The sequence below is a fragment of the Thalia democratica genome, chromosome 5, assembly GCF_965202585.1.
Source record: "Thalia democratica chromosome 5, ktThaDemo2.hap1.1, whole genome shotgun sequence".
NCBI lineage: Eukaryota > Metazoa > Chordata > Thaliacea > Salpida > Salpidae > Thalia > Thalia democratica.
In genome coordinates this window covers 77,420,736-77,443,204 of record NC_139169.1, presented here as the reverse complement: position 1 = coordinate 77,443,204, position 22,469 = coordinate 77,420,736, and the positions used below count along the sequence as shown (strand labels likewise).

The following is a 22,469-nucleotide window of genomic DNA, read 5'->3' as shown; positions in this document are numbered from 1 at the left end:
TTTTTGGTTGAACAAACTTAAGAATGTTTGTTAAGATTAGCTTTGTTGTATCTTGTAAAAGGTGTAAAAATATTTTTATATAACAAAAATACTTTTAGTAACTTTCAAATGTTTTAATTTTAAAAATCAATTTTCAAAAGTTTTTAATTTTGTTAGAGCGTGAATAAAATGACACTTTCTTCCAAAATTTTATAAAAAATAAATTAAACTTAGAAATGCTTATTTGATTCTTGTTATTCCATTACTTCAGTATATTTTTCTGACATTATACTCTTTTAGAAAGTTGTAATAAAGTTTAAAAATGTCAAAAACTGAAACAAACAAAGAAAACATCAGCACTGAAAAGAAGGTGAAGAAGAAAGAAAAAACAATGCAAATACCAACAAAGGTGACTAAAATTAAATTATTTTTTTGTAAGTTATTATTACACATTGATATTGTGACATTTTTGAGTGCAAATACCAAAAAAGGTTTTTTTATAATTTTTTTGTGTGTGTACTGTAGGTTTAGATTACAATTATTACTGTATTATTTCAAAGCAAACAAACTTGCTTTTTTTATAATAATTTTACAATATAAATTGAAAAATATCTTTCAAGTTCAAAATAGATACACTATATAATATACATTTTAGTACAAAGTTATTTTAAATATATATGTAAAACAGCATAAATTTGTTATATGGTTTTTTTTGTATAAGTTTACAAACACATCTAATTTTTCTAAACAACTTCTTTTTTCACAAAAAATATATATGAATAATTAACATAAATATTAAATTTTTATTTACTCTGTATTTTTATACACTTTTATAAATTTAACTAAATAATTTTTGATTGTGCTGAAATTAGCAAAATATTTGTACAAAGTTTACTCTAAAAAATACTTATACAAGTTACTGCAACAGTTACTTATATACCTTAACGTTTTATAACCTTTTGTTTAGAATATTTCATTGACATGAAGCTTCATTTCCTTATTTAATAAAAAAAATGCTTGCACAAATAAATTTTTTGTGCAATTTCAAAATCTTCACCTTGTAAACTACCAGGTGGTGGTCAGAAGGTTGCCTTGCACGATGAGCGAAGAAAGTTTTGTGGAATTCTTTTCACCCCTGCCGGAACACAACATGTTCCGATACGTCTACGGTGATAGATCGTTAGTTGTTAAGCTTTATTGAGATCAGGATTTCCCTATTTTTTTTTCAAATGGCCCCCTTTACATAAATTAAAAAAGCTACGGCCCCCTTCAACAAGATTACTCAAAAAACTATCATTAAAAGCACCTAAGACCTTTTTTTGCTTTTCATCAACAATTCCAGAATATCTAGTGTAAGTTTCAACTTATGACCTCATGGCCCCCTGTGACTCCTTAACTGCACATGGCCTCCCTTTAGCCCTTGTTGTTGATGGGCCCTTTTGGGGCCACTTGGTCCACTTTGGGAAACCCTGATTTAGATCTTTCAAAATAATATGTTATTTATTAGTAGTAGTAAATCGTAAGTTATAAATAATGTTCAATTTAACTTGTTAGATTAGTTAGACTTTTAAATATAAGAACATTTTCAGATATGTACATAGTGACAGATCATGAGTTTTATTTAATAAATTAGTTTCATACACTTATCAATAAAAAAATAAAAAATTTAAACATATCATCATATATTTTATTATTTTAATTTACTTGAAGATGACTATCATAGATCTCAACTTGCATGCATGGAGAAAAATACAAATTTATTCATAACACAATAAATTTGTATTTTATCATATAAAATTTTACCTGAACAAATCTTCAGTTATTCGATTTGAATTATATTTTTTAACTGCCTACTCCTTTAATGAAAAACCCTCATTTGCGATTTGTTCTAAAACTATAAGTCCTATGACTTCAACTCAAAATTTAAGATTATTGTATCTTATTTTGTTTTAATCTTGTGTTAAATAACTAATTTAACAGTGCACATATTTGCACTACACAATTTAAATTAGTTGTATGTTTGTAGTTATAAAAAATTTAAATAAAAAAATTAATTATAAAAAATGTACTTATTTTAATTTATATTAACAGATTGGCACCCCACAATTTCTGCAGAGCTTATATTGATTTCAAAAATGTGAATGAAATTCTGCAGTTCAGGGACAAATTCGATGGGGTTAATGTTGAAATTAATGGTGAGAAATTAATTAAATAGTGATGTAAAATATTTTTTTGTAAAAGTAAAATAACATTTAAAGTGAATAGTGAGAAATTGTAAAAAAAAAATTTTTCATATTAAATGTTCAAGTAAAAAGTTGATATTTTAGTTGAAATTTATAGTTATGTATGAATAAAATTTAAAAAAAAGGTAAAAACCTTATGCCAACAAACATTTTTAAACAACTTCAAATAAAATTAATTTTTAATTTTACTTATTTTTTGTTGCTTTCTAGTATCAGGCATAAACGCGATAAAAAATTAATTTTAATACTGACATTTTCAAAGCTGATATTTAAAGTAAAGCAATTATTATTGATCTGACAAATTTTATTTTTGAATTGTCGATTACTTGAAAAAAAAGCATGTATCCAAAGTGGCGAAATGTGTTATGATTTGTTTGTACTTAAGCTGTGGGTTTGGTGTGCCCTGTTGAGTGCATTTAATATTATCAGATTTGATAGTATAAACATTTAATAGTAAACTTTAAAGAAGTTTGTAGTAGTTGTATTACTTATTAATTAAAGACGTTACTTCGAAGTGTCTAGTTTAATTTTTATTTATATTAGTTGAACTAATAATAGTTATAACTAAATGCAAAGTTTTTATTTAATACTTATTGTCAGTTTTATTTTAACTAATATTATTTTTTAGGTTTAAGTTCGATGTGCTTGGTCGTGTACTTATTTATTTTAATTACTATTATATATTTTAGGTGTAAGTTCAATGTGCTTGGTTGAGTATGCGCCTTGTCAAAAGCTGGACGGAATTGGAAGGAAGAAGAAAAAAGAAGACGCTAAGTGTGGCACTATTTACGAAGGTACGATATACCTGGATACACTTTTAGGATATCATTGCTTGTTATGTATTTTTTGAATTATTTTGTCTAATAAACTACTACATACTGTTCCTAAGATTCATTTATGCAAACAAATTAGTTTTTTGAAGTAAAAGATTTATTTTCAAGTACTGTTTAGATCAGGGTTTCCTAAACTTTTTTTTTCAAATGGCCCCTTTGATGAAGTTGAAAAAGATATGGCCCCCTCAAATAAGATTCTGAATAAACTAATTCTAAATACGCCTAATAATTTTTTTTGTTGTTCATCATCACCTCTAGAATATCTACAGTTAGTTTCAAATTATGACCCTTTGCAGCTTCTGATAAATTCTGAAACCCCATAAATTTCTGAAGCCCCCAAAGGGACCACTTTTGAAACCCTGGTCTAGATGATATTACTACCTACCTATTGATTTTGTCTCATAAGCATCATAGTTGTGCTGATTTTTGCAGCTTTTTTGTTTTCGTTTATGCAAAGTAAGTCTCACAGTTAGGCTATCCAACACATTTACAAAACAAACAATTATAAGTATTTATAACCCCCCCCTTTCGCCCTTTACTAATTATTGCCCCCAACTTACTAAAATCGCCCCCAGGGGTTGGTACTGCCCACTTTGGGAAACCCTGGTTTATGCGAAGTAAGTTTAACATTTTCCAACATGTTTACAAGCAAACAATTATTTACAAGTATTTTATTGTGACACTTGCAGTATACAAGGCGTTCTTGGAATAAGAATGCATTTATATTAACACAATAAAATAACATATACATTTTATTGTAACATATACGCAGTATATAACGTGTTCTTGGAATTGTAATATTTCAAAATAGTAACAATAATATTATTATTTTCCACACAGACGCTGCATACAAAGCCTTCTTGGAGTCGCAAGAGAAAGTCGAAGAAAAGGAAGCGTTGGACGTGGAGCAGTACCTTGAGGAGCTGGAGAAGCGAGAGAAGAAAAATGAAGTCAACGAGACGCCGCTGACGCTTTACATGAAACAGAAGGCTATTGAGAGGAAGGTAGTTTGAACAGTTTTAAATATAACATATATAACCACAATTCTAATATATTTTTGTAATAACAGTACAATAGTAGTTAGAATTATAATAAAGTTAATTAATTGAAATATTTATGCATTTGTTATATTTTAGTTAGTTTAGATGAGATTAAGGAGACACTGTTGACTTTGCATATGAATCAAAAAGCTATTGATAAGAAATTAATATGCAGTTTTTAGTGTTTTATTTTTTTAATATTTAGTTTTAAACTAAATGTACGAGACTCCAATAAAATTCTTTATCATGGCTATACTTTACTACACATATATTTTTAACTAATTTATAAAGTCGTGAGCATTATTAAAAAATGTGAATTTTGTACCATTGGCATCTTGTCTTAAACAAAATTATTTTTTCTTGTTATAATACTTAGTGCTAAATTCTTTGAAAATCACTCTTATTTAGAGGGTAGTGCTTATGTATTTGGTTTAAAATGTACAATAAAATACTCATGAATATGTTTAACAAACAAAGAATTTTGCAGAAAAATATTTACTATTATGCCTTCTATGTTTTTAAAGAAAGTGTTTACGTATTAAAAAAATTGGGTACATCTGAAACTTTCAAGCAAAATTTGGTGAAAATACATATTGTAACTGTTTGTTCTTTTTTCTTATGCGTAGGAAACGTTTCAGAAAAAGCTGGCGAAGATCCGCGAGGAGAAACGGAAGAAGGAGCTCGAGATGAAGATGAAGCGGGAAGAGGAAAGGAGAAAAAGGCGGGAAATGGAGAAGAAGAAACAAGCGGCCGCTAGTAGGCAGAAGAGAGACGTAAATTGATTTAACTTGTTTTTTATATAATACACTTTGCACTTTCAACATTTCAATCTCAAGTAAATACCGTCGTACTTCTGATACTTGAACAAAGGATTTAAAAAATTAACGAAATATTTTCTATTATTTTTACAGGAATTTTCCGACACATGCACATTTTTAGTTTTATACATGCTATTTATATTTAATACTTGGCACTTTCAACTATCTCAGATTCAATCAAAACCTTTTTGTCAAACTGTCTTGTATCTTGTTGATTATCTCAAAAACTCTAAAACTTGGAATCTGTAGTTAAAATTCATAACAAATTCATATTTTTCAGAGCCATTCAAGAAGTGAGTCCGAAGGTAAAAAGACTCTCGCTGAAACAAGACCCACTAAAAATAATAGAGATGAGGAAGAAAATAAAGTTAAGGTAAACAATTAAATAATAAATAAATAACTTAAATTTAAGTCGAGGTAAGTATTTATAAGAAAATTAAATAATTTCTGGCTGAAACTAGACATATTAAATATAAAAGATATGATGAGGAAAATAAAGTTAAGGTAAACAACAATAAATTGGATAATCTTAATTAACATTACTAAAGTTGAGGCCGATATATAAAACTAACGATGAAGTATATATTTTAAAATAAAGTTAAGTTTTGTTTATGGAGAAAGTTGATGTAAATTATAAAAAGAAAATAGTTGAACTTAGTATGTAAAATAGAGTTGAAGTTAATATATAGACACAAGTTTAAGTTAGTATGTAGAAATAAAGTAAAGAAAACTATATTTTAAAACTGGGTGGACACTTAAACTGTAAAAACCTAAAATTTGACAATTTAAGCTAAAAGAAATCAGGAAAAACCTGGAATTTGAGAAAATTAAAAAAAAAACATGAAAAAACCGAGAATTCTAAACAAAAATCACTAAAAAACCTGGAATTTTAAACAATTTTTAAATGTAAAGTTGAAAAATTTCGATTTGATACAAAAATCTATCATATACATCAAAAAAATGTTTTATTTTAGAACAATTTTAATATAGGTTTACAGTATCTTTTGAATGTTGTTATAATATTTAACAGAGTTTTTTTTTCCCTTAAACTTAATTTTCTTATAAAATTGTACCAAAAACTTTCACTTTTGGAGAAAATTGGCCAAAAACCAGTGGCGCCACCCTGTTAAAAGCTTAGTTATTACAGTCAATGCTACATTTAACTGAAATAAAGATTAAATTTTAATAGCATTTTGAAACTGAATGTCAAAACTTTAACAACTATAGTTCAATAAAAAGCCTTAATTTGTGTAGTTTTAGGAGCTGTTATGCTTTTCCCATAATACATATGATTTTTTTCAAACAGATTCTGCAAAAAGAGAAATCTACAAACGAAGTAAACTCGCCAAGTGCCAGACCCAAGGTAAATGATAAATGAAATTATAAAAAGGTAATATAAATCAGGGTTGCCAAAATACCTGGGATTTGACAATTTAGGCTAAAAAAACCTGAAATTTGAGAAATTAAATAAAAAAAAGGAATTTTGAACGATAATCACTAAAAAACCTGGAATTTTAAACAACTTTTAAATGTTAAGTAGTAAAATTTCGATTTAACAGAAAAAATCTATTGTGTATACAATTTTTTTTGTCATTATCAGAAATTTTTTGTTATAAAACATATTAAAAGAAGCTTTAAGATATTTTTTCAGTGTCGTTGTATTATTTAGCACTGTTTTTTAAGTTAAACTTAATACTGAACCAAAAATAGACCCTGAAACGTGTAATTTTAAAAACCCGGAAGAGATTTTGAAAACCTGGAGAAAGTTCACCAAAAAAGTTTGGCAACCCTGATAATTTTTTTTTCATTACTAACAATCGCGTGATTAGCAGACTAACATACACTTAAGAAGGAAAAATTTATAAATATAATTATATACTTTAGAATTAGTGACAATGTTTCAAAACTTTATTGTTGAAAATACGGTTAATACACTAACTATAAGTTAGTTATAAATAAACTTACCACATAGTTGATGGTCTCTTGTTTTGAGTGAATCATTATTTTTTATTCAAAAATTTATTCAACATTTTTAAACATTGGAAGTTGTACCGCAGAGTTTGTAGTTTATGTTTGTTGTTTTTATTTTTCGAATTATTTTTTTAAATCTTGTTTAGTTGTTCTTTTTTAAGGTTATAAATTGTTTTTAGTCTTGAACCGGTTTTTACAAACTTGAATGTAGCGTAAGAAACTTGAACTAATTTTTTTTCAACTTATGTTTTAAGTTGAGCAAATGTTTAGACCCTTGAACTTGTATTTTGATAACTAGCATAGTAAATGGTAGAAGGTTGTCAAACTTTTTATTTTGCTTTAGAAATGTAACCTTGGCTTAAATTATTTAAATAGTTTTTGGTTGACAAACAACTATAAGTGTTTATATATCTGGTTTTCCAGAAATCCTGAAAAAACCTAGTATTTGTCAGTTTAGGCATAAAAAACTTGGAAAAACCTGAAACTTCGACAAAAAATCACTAAAAAACTTGGAACTTTAAACAATTTTTACATTTTAAGTAGAAAAATTTTAATTTGACACAAAAAATTTGTCATATGAAATAAAAGAATTGTTATCATCGAATTTTTTTAAATTAAATAACACATTTGAATCAGCTTGAAAGTATCTTTTCAATGTTTTTATATTACTTAACACAGTTTTTTAAATTGAATTTAACTTTAAACTAGGAAAAGACCCAAAAACGGTTACTATCAAAAACCTGGAAGAATTTTCACAAAAGCCAGTGGCAACCCTGATTTATTTAAATCCTGATAAATAGTTTGGCTAGTTTTAAGTGCTAGTTTCATGAGACGCAATTTGATACAAGGATTCTTAAGATTTCAAAGCATACTTGTTTATTTCTTTATATTTAGCTGATAGATTAGTTTTAGTTGTAACAAGAGCTAATGTAAGCTTTATTTGATCTTTTTCAAAAAAATACATTGAAATATTTTTATACATTTAAAAAAAAAAATTAAAAACTCAGTAACAAGCTAGTTTATGTTATTTACTAAATTTACTTACAAATTTAGCTGCTAGATTAGTTTTAATATTTTTTCAGCACTAAAACAGAGTTTGTTTTATTTTTAGAGAAAACAGACTTTTTTCTTTTTAGCAAACTGACCTCTGAAGCTAACTGTTAGATTGGTGTAGTTTAGAAGTGATTTTGTAGAATTTATTTAAAGCTGTTTTTTTATTAAGAAGAGGACTGGTCCAATTGGTACAAAGTCTTCAGATGCAAATAAAACTTCAGTCAGTCAGACGGCTTCAGTTCTGAATAAACAAAAACAAAAGGTTGGTAAAAATATTGAGAATATATGATATAAAGCTGCTCTTTAGCAGATGTTTTTATCGAAACTCGTAGAAAAGGTTGTAATTGAGAGAAAGTATGATTGTAAAATAATTTTAGCATAAGTGTTGATATAATGTTAACTTTTGAAATCAGCACAAAAATGTACTTTGTTCCGTTGTAACTGTTCTTAACAACTAAAAGGTCGGTGTCTAGAGTTTAAATTCAGTAAAAAGTTTTAGTATTTAAGCTGAGATTTTAGCTTGTAAAGTATTTTTACATTTAGTTTTTCACTTAACTTTGGAATTTATACAAACTTGTATTTTTTTCAAGCAGTTTTATGCTAACGTCTCAAGCATTCAGCAGTGGCGTGTTGGGTTGTCATCAAAATAGTTTTAGTTTTAGTCAGGTGAATTAGATGATGTTTGAATTATTTATTTTTGAATATCTTGTTATACTATCAAAATATTATTAAATTTGTGGTGGGAATTTGGTAAAACACATGGGGAAAGCATAAATTTTTTTGTTTGAAGTTCACATTGAAACTTATTTTAAAGTTGGTGTTTTAAGTATTGCTTAAAAATTGTCGGAGATAAATTATTTTAAACGATGAAGTCTATTTTCGCCTGTTGAAAGGAGCATTTTAAAACTCTCAAAGTTTGATCCACTACAATTTAATTTTTTTTTTTGATTTTTGTTAAGTTATGTAAAATATAATATATGTTGTTTGAAAATCTGCAAATTGTTTAGGCCAAATTGTAAACAAAACTGTTTTCTATGGCCTTGATTTGAATGAAATATATTATTTTGGGTTTGATATTTAAATCACTTGAAAATTGTTGTTATGTACAAATTAACTTGCTCGGATTCTTCATTTGATCAGATTATTAAGACTTATATTTTAAATTTTTATTATTATTTCTTTCCAATCTCAGCTGTGTACAGAAACCTGAACTAAAAAAAGTCCACAAGTTAATGTTAATTTTGCTTATTTAAAAAAAAAATATGTTAAGGGAAAAAAAAACCTTGTAAATTATAAGTGGTCAATTTTTAACTCAGTATTCGACAGCTGCTTTTTTATTATAAAATCAATCAAAAAAATTAGTTTTTTTTTTAAGTTTTGTTGCATCATGAAGTGAACTAGTTCAAAGTAATTTCGATTTTTTTTTTGTTTTTCTCCTTCTGTAGGTTCTTCGCGGGGAAAAATTAAAAAAACACCATCGCTCATGCGTAGGTAGTTCACCCAATATTAAAAGGAAAATTTTCCCGGTTCGTTCAAAGCCTAGAGGCAAAAGTAAATTCAGCCAGTGGCTAGGAGATCGTAAAAAAAGCTCGGAAAATTATTTAAAAAAGGTTTTGCCAGAACCAAATTAAAATTTGACACTCACTTTTTTTGTTTCTAAATTAAACAAATATATATTTGTTTTAAAAATTCTGCCGATGGAAGCACTTGGTTTTTTTATTTTGTTTAATTTTCCTTAATATTCAAAATCTGGAAAAAGAATCCATTTGCGTGGAAAAAAGTTATTATTATATATTTATTTATATATTTATACAATTTATTATTATATTATTATTATATATAAATTAATCACAGACTGTCCGTTTGCCTGTTTAGTTGTTCACTGACTAATTTATTGTAAAAACAATATTTTCATTATTAAAGTTTAGAAGTAAAACAAGGAATTTGAGTTTTTGTTTTTGCTCTTGAATTAGAACTTCAGTACTTAAAAAGTAAATTTAATATTCCAAGTTGATCATAAATTTGATAAATGTAACCATTGGAACAAATTGTAGAGTATCTTTTCATTTAGAAGTCTTAGATATATTGCTGATCAATTGAAATATGAAAAGGTTACATAGATCCTATTATTTCTTCATTTATCAGGTTGCTCACATTTAGTTTGTTAACAATGCACTTGCTTCTTATTTTAATTTTAGAGTATCTGCTAAAACTAAATTTAAATTAATACATTTGTTGTAACTTATCGTTTCATCCAGATATAAACTGTTGTCATTTCTTTGCCATATTTTAAACACTACTGAAAATTCTAAAATTCCTTTTACTTTTGTGGAAAATGAAGTTAAAAAAGTATAAACATTTTAATTTATGAAGAACTAACTAATTTTTTTTCAAATCTATCTGTAGTATTTTTTTCAATATTTTTATGCAATGTACATTGGACAAAATGTTTTTTTTTCATACGTTTTCAAAATATAAGTGTTAAGCTAGTATGTTTTTCTTAAATATAATTAAAAAAATTGTATTAATTACTGTATTGCTCATTTTATTCAAGGTTTTGAAAAGTGTCAATCAGTATAAAAATCATTTCACATTTGGCCTAAAAACTAAAACTCAAGTTTATAATTCTTGATATAATATGTTAAATTACAAACACGTGCAAAAAGTTTTAAAAATGGTGTAAACTTTGTTGGTTTATGTTTAATTTGTTTTAATTTATATTGTGACTAGAATATTACTTTGGTAAAAATTACAGAATATCCTTTTTTTTTTTAAAGATAAGGTTTTGGAAATTACTTTTTAAATTTCCAATTCTGGCCTAAGTTAAATTATTTTTTCAATAAACAAATAACATAACACAAGAGAGTATTATAGTTTATAGAAAAACTTTTTTATTAAAATTGATTTAAAAGTATACATTTACAATATTTTTTTCTTTTACCTTAAGTTAGTTAAAAAAACAATTAAATATTTGAATCTCTAGATAATTTTTCTTTTGTTTGTAACTTTAGTTGCATATGAATTTCAAAGTAACTCATAATTTTATTAAATACTTTTTAATATTTTTTTCAAATATCACAGAACTAGCTACCTTTTAAAATTATTAAATATTATAAAATTTATATTAAAACTTTGAAAATTTTTTATCAAAAACTGACAAACTGCTCATCACAAAACTGCATGTCTTTCATTTCTTGTTCTCTAAATAATCAAAATAAAGCCAGTAAACTTAAGTGTTTTGTTTTGCTAAAAAAAATAAAGATATCTTTGTTTTGTATCCTGAGATTAACATACTTTCTTGATTTTAAAGTTTAAAAAAAAAGTGGTTTCGTTGGCATAAAGTTTCAAAAATCTAATAACTGAGTTTACTGACTTTTCTAAATATATTTTTCAAAAGACAAAACTCTTTTTTTTATACTCTAAAGTTTCAAAAACAAGATTCATCAATTGTACATCACACACGTATTAATTTGTACTGCGAAAAAGATTTTATATTATTTTTATTTCACCCACTAAACTGCATGCCCTCACCTCATCAGCATGAAAATTTTTCCTCTTTTCCCTCACCTTCTCTTTTCACCACCAGGTGACGCTCCTCAAGAGGCCCAGTTCCCAACAGGAGGACAAACAAGCCAACCGGAAGGACCGCATCCTGGCAGCCAAGACCAACCTCAGAGGCTCGGGTTTCTTCGACTCGACGAGCGAAGACGAGTTTCCCGCCAAATCATCCGAGCGGAAAGGAAAACCGTTCAATCGTGACGGACGCGATGGCAGACAGGAAAGGTCGCTGGGCGGCGGTAGAAAGCAGTACCGGGGCAAATCGCCCAAAGGCGGCGCCAAAAAATACGGCGAAAGCAAGAAATTCCCCTCCAACAAAACCAGGAACCCTGATGTAAAAGTTTCGGGAAGCAATTACAGATGCGGGAAAGATTCAGACAGGGAGAAAGTTTCCGGGGGAAACACCAAATACGGGAAAGATTCGGAGAAGAGGAAGCCGCGACCCACGCAGCAGTTTTACAATCCGAAGAGCGACAAAAGTAAGAAATTCGATGACAAGAGTAAGGAAGGTGGTTATAAGAAGTTTGATGAAAAGAACTCAAAGGAAGGTGGTTATAAGAAGTTTGATGATAAAAACTCAAAGGAAGGTGTCGGCAGGCCGAGATACAAGTTCAGTAGAAGCAGGGAGAATGAAAACGAGAATGCTTAAAATTTGAAGAAGTTGAGAAATTTTAACAGAACTGATTGTTGTAACAGAACTGATTGTTGTAAATTCACATTGAAATTTCACAGTTTTGATTGGTAGTTGCTTGAATTAAAGATTTTGTTCTATGGTTTCTTTTTGAACGTTTCTGGCACTACATTACATAAACTAGTAATTATGAACTCTTGTTGGAAAACATAATATTTAAAATTTAACTAGTTATATGTATTTTTTTTCAGTTTAATAGAAATGTGTCTTTTTTTTTCTTGTTTTAAAATCATGTTAAATAAATTAAAAAAAAATTATTTTTGAAAATTAGGCTAACAAAACTTAATTAGAAAAGTTTTTTTTTTAGATTTCTTTAGTTTTTCTTTTACTAAAAACTTTTGTTTAATGATTAAATATACATTTTGTTTAAAGTTTGGTTATTAAATTGGCTTTTTTAATGGTATAACACTTATTTCTTTATTTGTAAAGTTGAAAACCTAACAAGTACATATAAAGTAATTACTTAAAACTGATTGATCATATTAACCTCTAAAAACGAACAAAATTATGTTATTTTGTTATACTAAATCTCTAAACATTTGACTTTAAAGTTCTTAAATTTTTCTTTTCTATTCGTTTGTTATTGCGTTACACTTCTTTGCATATGATAATAAATGACTCACTATTATGACATTGATGTTTTTAGTTGTAATAATTTATATAAAGTAGAAGCTAACATTATTTTAATTCAATCCTCACAGATTTGTACAAACGATTTATAGATATGAATTAAAGAAATATTTTTGTTACATTATTTGTACATACTATTTTAAATTTAGATATTAAGCATTTTGTTGCTCAACGCTTTTGTAAATTTTCATAAACCTAAATTAAACTAAACTGTTTGGAAACTTGATGTTGAAGATTTAGTTGAAAAAATAATTGAATTGTTTATGTTTTAAAAAAATGACTTGCGTTGATTTTTATTAGAAATTAAAATAAATATATTAAGATATTAAATATATTCAAATGTACAAAGACTTTTGAAATTATACCAAAACAGTTTTTTTTTTGTAAATTTCATCGTCACATAGGTGAGTTTATAATAAAAATACTGAGTTGAACTGGTAGTTTTTCAAATTGATGAAGGTTAAAGTTTTGTGGGCTTAATTAATCAGTATATTGAGGTAGAAAAATCAGGCAAATCGTAAATAGTTTTCAATTTTATTCCATCGTTTCAAAATCTTTATGGTTATGATACTCCTTAAGTGAAACAGTACTTATAATTTTTTTTTTTTAATGACTTATAAGTTATCATAAATATCAAGACAATTTTTATAACAATAAAGTAAAGACGTTTTATTTAGAATTTTATAATAAAAAACTTGTAAAATTGTCACTTTAATTTAAAAGTTGTTTTTTTAACTTACTTTATATGACCTCTAAATTTTTATAAAGTAATGCTTTTTTTTATGTATAACTTAAATCTACATTGATTATGTTTGAAACATTTTAAAAGTTCCATTTAGCAACAAAAATATGTATATTCGGTTGTACAGTATCATATCATAATTAGAAATTCTTTTTAGGTTGTCTGCTTACTTTAAAATTTAATTTAGTAACTCTAATTCAATGGTAAATCTAAATTCATTGGTAACCACTAACTTTGTTTTTTTGTATTAATGTAATTGAATATTAGGTTAAGTATTAAAACATTTTTTTTGCAGTTTATGATTCAAATCTAGACCTAAATACTATTTTTAAACTAGTTGGAAGTTTTGTAAAATTTAATTTCTTGTGATATTTAATATTAGTATGAAATGGCCAAGGGTATTGTTCTTAAGTTTGAAATTTTATTAAACTATTAATATAGTTTTACTTTTTTTTTCTCAAACATTTGCATTATTGCTTAAAAATTCTATATGAACAAAGATTTAAGATAAAGATCACGTCACTTAAACATCACATCAAATCAGGTCACAATCTGAGAGTTCAAAATTTTTTACACCTTAAATAACTAACCCTTTTAAGTTTAAATTAAATATTTTTACAGCCGGCTACGCCATCTGGCGAATATAAGAAAGAAACGAGATACAAACCTTTTGTTAACAAAAACAATTGGAAAAACGAGGACACCGCTAGTGGTGAACCTAAAGCTGAAACAACCAAGGTTATCAATTACCTTCTTTTATAATAAAGTCAAAAAATAGTCTATTTTACTCAACATAGTCAAAGTACTTAAAAATAAAAAAAATAATAAAACTGTGCAGGTATTATTTTATTACACCAATTAGTAGTTCTAAGTTTGATACTGTTAAACATTGTTATGTATTTATATAGTTGAATTATTTTATACAACATTTTACCGTTGAAACATTATTTCAATGATGAAATATAGTTATGTCCTGATATAAAGTCACACTAAAAAAGACATTTTATTTAATTAAAAATAACTGTAGTGTGTTTGCTATGAAGACAATTAGTTTATAGAATTACTTGAGAACTAAAGACATTAGTTTATATAACAAACATTAGAAAATGTTGACTTGTTTTTCGAATGATAAGATAAGAAACAGACAGTAAAATGTAAAAAGTATTTGAAACAAATTAACTGGGATTATATTTTGATAAATTCAGCGATATTTTATAACGTCAGCAAAATGTTTTATATTCTGAAAGTTTAAAGTGGCAACTCTATATGTGACACATATCAAGAAGTAGTATATTCTTAGTCTTTCATTAAAACTGCTCTTAAAAATCTTTGTTATCCTTGAAAATTCAGAAAAGGATAATGATTAAGTGTTAATTTTACATAAGTTTAAAAAGTATTAGTTAACATATTGTAATTTTATTGATTGGGAAATTTTATCCAACTTTACTTCTTAAAAAATATGTTTAACTGTGACAATGTTTCACAAATTAAATAAATAGTTGAAAGCTATTGGTAAGCTAGTAAAATGGGAATCAAAATATACCTCATCATACAAATTTCTAGCATATCCTTAAAAGGTCACGGCTTTCTCTTTATTTACTTTAAATTATCTCGGCATAGATACTTTTCAACAAAAAAAACCTGTTTATTTTTACATTTGATAGTGTAATTGTTTTATTAAATTGCCCAAAATATTTTTCTTAATATTCAAAAAAGATACTATAGTCAAGAGATAGTAAACAAAACTGTTTTTCGAAATTGTTTAGTATACTAAAATTTACAATATATTCTTCGATAATCAGATAAGTAAACTTAAAAAAAATGATTGCGTTTTTCTGCTGCCACAATTTTTCGTTCTCATTTAAAACACACTCACAGGAAAGACGTCCAACCCAGAGGTACTATAGGGGTGGTGGATCTAGGTACCGTGGGGCCCACAACAACAGTAGCCATGACAACCAGTCTTTAAGACAGGGACAGACTAACAAGTACCAGTCACGCAGAAGTGGCGATTACTGAACCGTGACTTGAAAAAATTCCCCTTTAACGAAATTCTTTGGCTGAAAAATGAAAAATTGTGAAATAGTAGTTGGTGTTATTCTTGTGTTGCATTTTTAATGTTTAAGATTTATAGTTTTATTTTTTTAACGACTTTTATTGTATTTCATTTTTTAACAGTTGTGTATTCCTATGCCAATGAATTAACAAAAATAGATTATGATGAAAAAGTTAAAAAATGATATACAAAGAAAATTTTGGTAAAAGTTTGTTTTGAAACAGTGAAATGTAAATAATAAGAATGCATATTTATTAATAAAGATTATTTGATGCACTTTTCTTTTCCCAAACTTTTAAGACCAAATTAAAAATCAAAATGAGCTTAATTTTGTTTGTGCAATTAATTTCCAAGTTTAAAAACTATTGACCAATGAATTAACTGTTATAGTTTAAACAAGTTTATATGCAAAGTTAAAAGCCTCAAGAATATATTATAAATAACAAAGTGTAATATAAACGTATTTATACTATATTTATTTTACTGTGTAAGTTATATATGTCGTATGCTTTTGATTTGTTAAAAGAACTATATTAAAAAAAATTAACGTTAGCTTTTTTTTTCCTTTTGTTGTAATGTATCCTACCTTGCATGAAAAATGTACCTAACAAATTTTTTTACCTTCCATATTAAGTTTGCTATTCCTTAGATGAAATTGGAATAGTTATGTAGTTATTCATAATTTAAATTTTAATAGTACTTTAAATCAGGGTTTTCCAAACTCATTTGCTAAATCGCCCCCTTTTAAGAAGTTTGAAAAAAAATCGCCCCCCATTATTTAATAAAGTATTTTTCTTCTTGAGTACGCATTTTTGAGCCAAAAAAGTTGTATTCGAAATGTAATTTAGTCTGGAACTTCTTATGCACGCACTTTTGGGCTGTATTCAAAGTAATTTACAGGGCTTGAAAAAATAATTTACAGTTATTTTCTTAAAAGCCCAAAAAGTGTATTATAATACTTAAATATTCCGTCAAGAATTATCAGATCCAATAAAGTCTTTTGTAATCTGTAATCAATTCTGTTTAAATATGAATTGTTTTGAAACTAATGAAGCCTTTAGGTTAGTTGTGGACAACTATTGCAGTCAGCGAGTCATTTTTACTAAAATCATTTCTAGTGTCGACTTGTTAAAAAAATGTACTTGCGGGCTGCATAATAAAAAAAAACTAACATATAAGAAAATAAAAAACTCGAACAAATTTTTAATAAATTGGTTTACTAGTATTGTGATCTGGGAAGTACTATTGTGAACTGAAAACCAAATTGAAAGCGTATTTCAAAATATCAAAAAGCTGAACTTTATTTGTTTTGCACAAGTAATTTTCAAGTTATTTAGCGGGCCAAATTTGACTGGATCTGGACCGTACGTTACCCAGCGAAAATCTTAACTGAAACCTGGCACTATAACAATCTCTTATATGACGAATTTCGGACATTTAGAAGTGAATGCTGAGTAACTTGATAAAGTCGCACAATATACTTAAAATAATTTATAAGTACACATATTCTAAAATTATTTTACTATATATTAAAAAACTACAAAAGAATGAACAGCTTATTTTACACATAATGAAATAAATATTTAAACACCATTGCTGATCTAGTTTTAGGAAGTTTGAACGACTGGTTGATTATCTCACATGAAACATGGTTTTATTGATAGCTTCTGTTAATGCAGAAAAATTACTAATTTCTATGCTAAAGGTATTGTAAGCAATTTAGTTGTTAAGTTAATTTTTAAACTATATGTTTTGTAAAAGAACACCATGGAAAAAGTATTTGACTTGGAATAACCTTTAAAAAACTGAACCTTAATCCTAAAGATTTTCTGTTTTTTTTATTTAAATTTAAAATAAATAAAAGGTTTTACATTTAATTTTGTGAACAGTAAGTAAACAATAAAAAAGATTTTTATTAGGTTAATTTTTTTTTTTGTAACTAGCAGTTTTTTTGATGGCTTATTTAATTCTGTACAAAAAGAATTTGTTTTCTAGCTATCTAACTATAAAAAATTAACAGGGGAAAATAGTGAAACACCAAAAGCTAGGGTTAAAATATTTAAATAAACAACATAGTTTACAGTCAAAATATTTTTATTGAAGATAAAACTAAAAACAGTTGTACTAATAGTTTGAAGTTCCTTAATATACAGATTTTTTAACAAAAACGAATCAAGTTAGAAAATAAAACTGACTTTAAGAATCTTTTTAGTGAAATAGTTAAAGTCATTTCAAATACAGACCTCAAATCTATACTCTTTTAAAGTCAAAAAAATTTTTTTGAATCAAAAACTTTAATGGTTTACAAGATTACTTTTTTTACTTATACAGATTAAACAAGTAATAACAAATATCTGTCAAACAAATCTTAAAACTATCTTTATCTTTAAAAAGAATTTCTTTAAAAAAAGTATTGTATTTACTATGCTATAAAAACGTTTAATGTGATGTAAAACGACAAATATAAACTACAAAGTCAAAACATAACTATTAATAATTTTAAAACATAAACCACTCAATAAATACAGTAGATTTTCGCTTGAATTTGCACTTTAAACAAAATCAAAAAGTGCAAATTCAAATATGCAATATCATTTTTTTTTATTAAATGGCAAATTTCAATATGTTATAATGTTATGAATAAACGTAAAATCCACTAAAACATGAAATAAATATTCATTAAAAAGATTGATCTATATAAGATATTAATTATAATATTTTTTTTGTTTTATAAATACTTAGTTAGTTATATACTTTATTTAAGTTAAAATTAAGAAATTATAATAATTTTACCCAAAAAAAAAGCGAACTCAATAGGAAGTCTACCGTAATTAATATTCATCAAGCAAACCTGTGGTAGAATAAATAACTTAATAAAATTTTTGTTATAAAAAAACTACTTAAATACAAACCAGCCTAAATAAGAAACCTTTTAAAAAATCAACTAAAATTGTAACCTTACGAAAAATAATGTCTGCAACTGAAGTCTAACCTAATGTGAAGGATGAGCTTCATGACTGCTTGCAAGTTTTTCTATATCTGGTTCTAAATCAGTCAAGTAAAGCCTCAGGTCACCTCTTTTGTAAATATCTAGAATATATCTTTTGCTAAAGATGTTGATAACTGAACTGAAAGCTTTCTCAACAACATAGCTAGAAGGAAAAGTTATAAACAACAGTCTATCTTCCTCCCAAATGATTGGATACTTTTGCCTTAGTTTTTGTAGAGTCCAAAAGCTATCATATAGTTCTTTGGAAAAATTAATTTTAAGTTCTAGGTCAGTTTGTAAGTCTGAGAAAGTTTTTGTAAGTCAACATTTACTTCAAAAAGATCTGCTTCGAAGGGATCCGTAATCCACTTCGGGATGTTTAATTGAAAAACGTCAGTAAACCGATTACGTAACTAGACGTTGATACGGGTTTTTCGTCTTCAAGTGTCGATTGTGACGTCAGAAATGTTTTTTTTTTAATTTTAATTTCAAGTTCATGTTTAGACGACTTACAAGAACACATATATGAAGTATTAAAACTATACAACCTCAATTTAAGGTTTGGTGCCCTAGGGTATACGTAACTAGACGGTTTTTACGGGTTTTTCGTCTTCAATTGTCCATTATGACGTCAGAATTTTTCTTTAGTAGTTAGACAAGTCATAAAGTCAAGTTAATACGTTTATAATTTTGAAAATACGAATACTTACATGGACATAAATAAAAGTAGCAATAGTTGTTTAGAAAGGGTGATGATATTCATAGGTATGACACTTTTTTTTATTATTATTTACTTAAGCAAATATGTTAAACTTTTTTTTCTGAAGAATTTGCAATTTCTTTATATCACCTTTATGATTTTAATCTAAATGTTTCAAACTAGGGTATTTTTTGATTTGACAATGTCAATCTGTAGCACTCCAAACAAAAAGACCACGCGACGCCACTGGTTACAAAAAAATAAAACTATTGTCATACAATTTTACTACTAAAAAGTTACGTTCACTATTTAACACTTTTTTATTTTATAACAATACGACAAAAATTAATTTCAAGCTTACTTTTCTAATGAATCAGTTATTTGTAAATTTAACAGCAAATTACAATAAGTCAGTTGTTAACATAATGTTTTATCTATTTACCTATATTCAAATGATTACGAAGCCTAAAAAATATTAAATCAATCTAGATCGCAAGACACAATAATATTTAAATGTTGTTTTTAAACATTATTAAAAGTTTTACACAGTTTTTATGTTACATTAATAAGATTTATAAATATAATCAGTAAAATCTATTTAAGCAAATAACAGTACAGTAAAGGTATATGCTTGGACTTTTAGTATTTCGAAGCATAACATTATTATGGTTTCAAAATTTATCTAGAGATAGAAATATTTTTAAAAATTAGTCTAAAAACTTAAGGAACTTAAAAACATTTAGATCACAAATATGATAGAAACAAGCAACAAAGAATGCTTCAACAATAAGTTTAGAGCTACGTCAATGAACATAAAGTTATATAAAAGTAAATATAAACAAAAAAAAAACGATTAATAAATTTTTATAATATTGATTTTTTAATATAGTTCCACCAGTTTTTTTCTATAAAATGCTTTGTTGAACTTTTCATCTAGAAAACATTTGTTTTTAAAGTTTTATAAATTAGTTTTTATCTTAAAAAAAGTAAAATATACAAACAGTTAGGTAGAACATTGAGAGCGTGTTCAAGGAGTAATTAAGAAAAGTTTAAATTTTAGTTATTTAATCGGAGTGAAAATATAGTTTTCGAACATTAGCCAAAGTTATTATTCTCATATAAAAATACAAATACATTACCGCATATAATAGATAAAAATACGTTATGTAAAGAATTTGAGTAATGTTTTAAGTTTGGAATGAATATCTTGATCTAATTTTTTTCTCTGTAAAAAAAGTTAATTAGTTGATTTCAGTCAAAGCAAAATAAAAAGCGCAACTTCATATGATTCAAAAAAATTCTTAAAAAAAAAATATCAAAACAACTTTTGATTAATCTGTTTGTGGAAAAAAAGTATACTTGTTTCTATTTTTTGAGGTTTAATATATTATTTCTGTAGTTTAGCTGTGTTAAATTTGTTAGTTAAACTTTTAGAGGTTTTCTGAGGTTCTACAAAAAGGTGCTCTGTATACTTTAAGCAATTATAATACAATCAAAAATTATGCAAAGCTTGTACAAAATTAGTATGTCTAATTTTTAAGCTAATTAATTTAATGACGTAACAGTTCTTTAATTTTAGCTCAACTTCATGTGTGCTTTTACTTTAGTTTTATTATTTTATATTATTACTTTATTATTTTTAACTAAAGTTTTATTATATTATTTCCAAGAAAACAGGGGTGTTGTATCAATATATACCGGCACCTAAAATTCGTTTTCGAATTCCTTTCTATTTAAATTTTTACTTTAATTGTATTATAGCTTAAGAAGAAAAAGATTGTTTTGTTGTATTAAAATTACATATATATCATATACATATGATTTCAAAATCTAATAGTATTTTCAGTCTTGTACAGTTTACACAGTTTTATATTTAGTTTTTGCTAACATTTCTGAATAAATCGACACTCAATACAGAAACAACCGTAGTGTTTTATTAATATATAATTTAATGCTATTTAAGTACAATTAATCTTGAAAAAAAAAATTAATAGAAGTTGTATCACCTATTTAAAACTTAAAACTTTTAGAAAAGTACTTTGGTTCAATTTTAGTTTAATTCAAGTTATTTCATGTTGAAAAATTATTGTTTCATATTTTATGTTTGATAGATTATCGTAAAGTTTAAAACTTTTTATAATTAATTTTTGAAGCTTACATGTATATATAGTTATTTATGCTCAAATTTAAATTTAGTAAGATTAATCTCTAAAAAACAACTTGTAGATTTGTAATCAATAAAATCAGTCAAAATATACTTGTTTGAACCTCAAAATCTTTTGAAACATGTTTTTTATACGTCTTTAAATCGATTAAACTGTAAAATATAAGTTGATAAATTGCTTTTTAAACGTAATGTTACTGCAAAGTTAATGTTAGTATTAGTTTTGCTTAATACTAGTTATAAAATGTTTAGCATTTATCTTGGTGGAAATGAATAAGTAATAAAAAATAATTAATGTTTTTGTTAACAAAAGTTTAAACAACTTTAGCTGTTTAACAAAAATACAAAAGACTGTATGAAAAGTTATCAAAAATGTAAAGATTTTATCAATTTAAAAATGTTTACGTTTTATTCAAAAAACTGTCTAACTTTGTTTCGCTAGGATCTTTACTAGCAAATGTTTAACTTTAGATTTTGAATACTTATGTCAAAAAAACTTACCAACAGCAACAACACAGCTGCCAAAAATAAATGTTTATATCCTTTTTTAAAATGTATTTTCATATAGTACTCTAGTTAAAATTTTATATTAGAAATGTTAACATTCATTTTAATACTTTTTTGTTTGTTTAGTAAATGTTCTGAAATAAGTGACCTTCTAAATCAGCGTTTCCAAAAGTGGGCCATAAGCTGAAAAAGGGGGGAGGCATAGTTTGAAAAAATTATACTAGATATTCTGGAAATCTTAATTTTAAGAGTAATTAACATTCGTTTTTTAAGAGAGGGGGGTCGTAATTTCATAATATCTCCAAAGAGGGCCTTGTTATAAAAGTTTGGAAAAACTGTTCATAGTAAAAATTCAACACTTATTTAAACTTTAAAGTTGTTGAATATTTTCTTTCATTTAAACTGTTTGATTTTAAAAGCTGTTTTACTTTAAAACCAAGATTAAACGTTTATTAATATGAACAAATATTGACTTTTTATTAAACTGACTTAAAT

The 22,469-nt window shown here is 26.0% G+C and overlaps 1 protein-coding gene across 1 annotated transcript; it reads left to right on the top strand.

Annotated features, from left to right (window-relative positions):
* The first annotated feature begins 277 nt into the window (after nucleotides 1–277).
* On the top strand, nucleotides 278–12,146 carry LOC145835844 (uncharacterized). Its single transcript, XM_082943579.1, has 9 exons — nucleotides 278–388; nucleotides 1,052–1,158; nucleotides 2,071–2,174; nucleotides 2,912–3,016; nucleotides 3,896–4,059; nucleotides 4,734–4,868; nucleotides 5,194–5,286; nucleotides 6,220–6,276; nucleotides 11,524–12,146. The coding sequence occupies exons 1-9, from the start codon at nucleotides 302–304 to the stop codon at nucleotides 12,142–12,144; spliced, it is 1,473 nt and encodes a 490-aa protein (XP_082799705.1). The 5' UTR covers nucleotides 278–301; the 3' UTR covers nucleotides 12,145–12,146.
* Nucleotides 12,147–22,469: the final 10,323 nt, after the last annotated feature.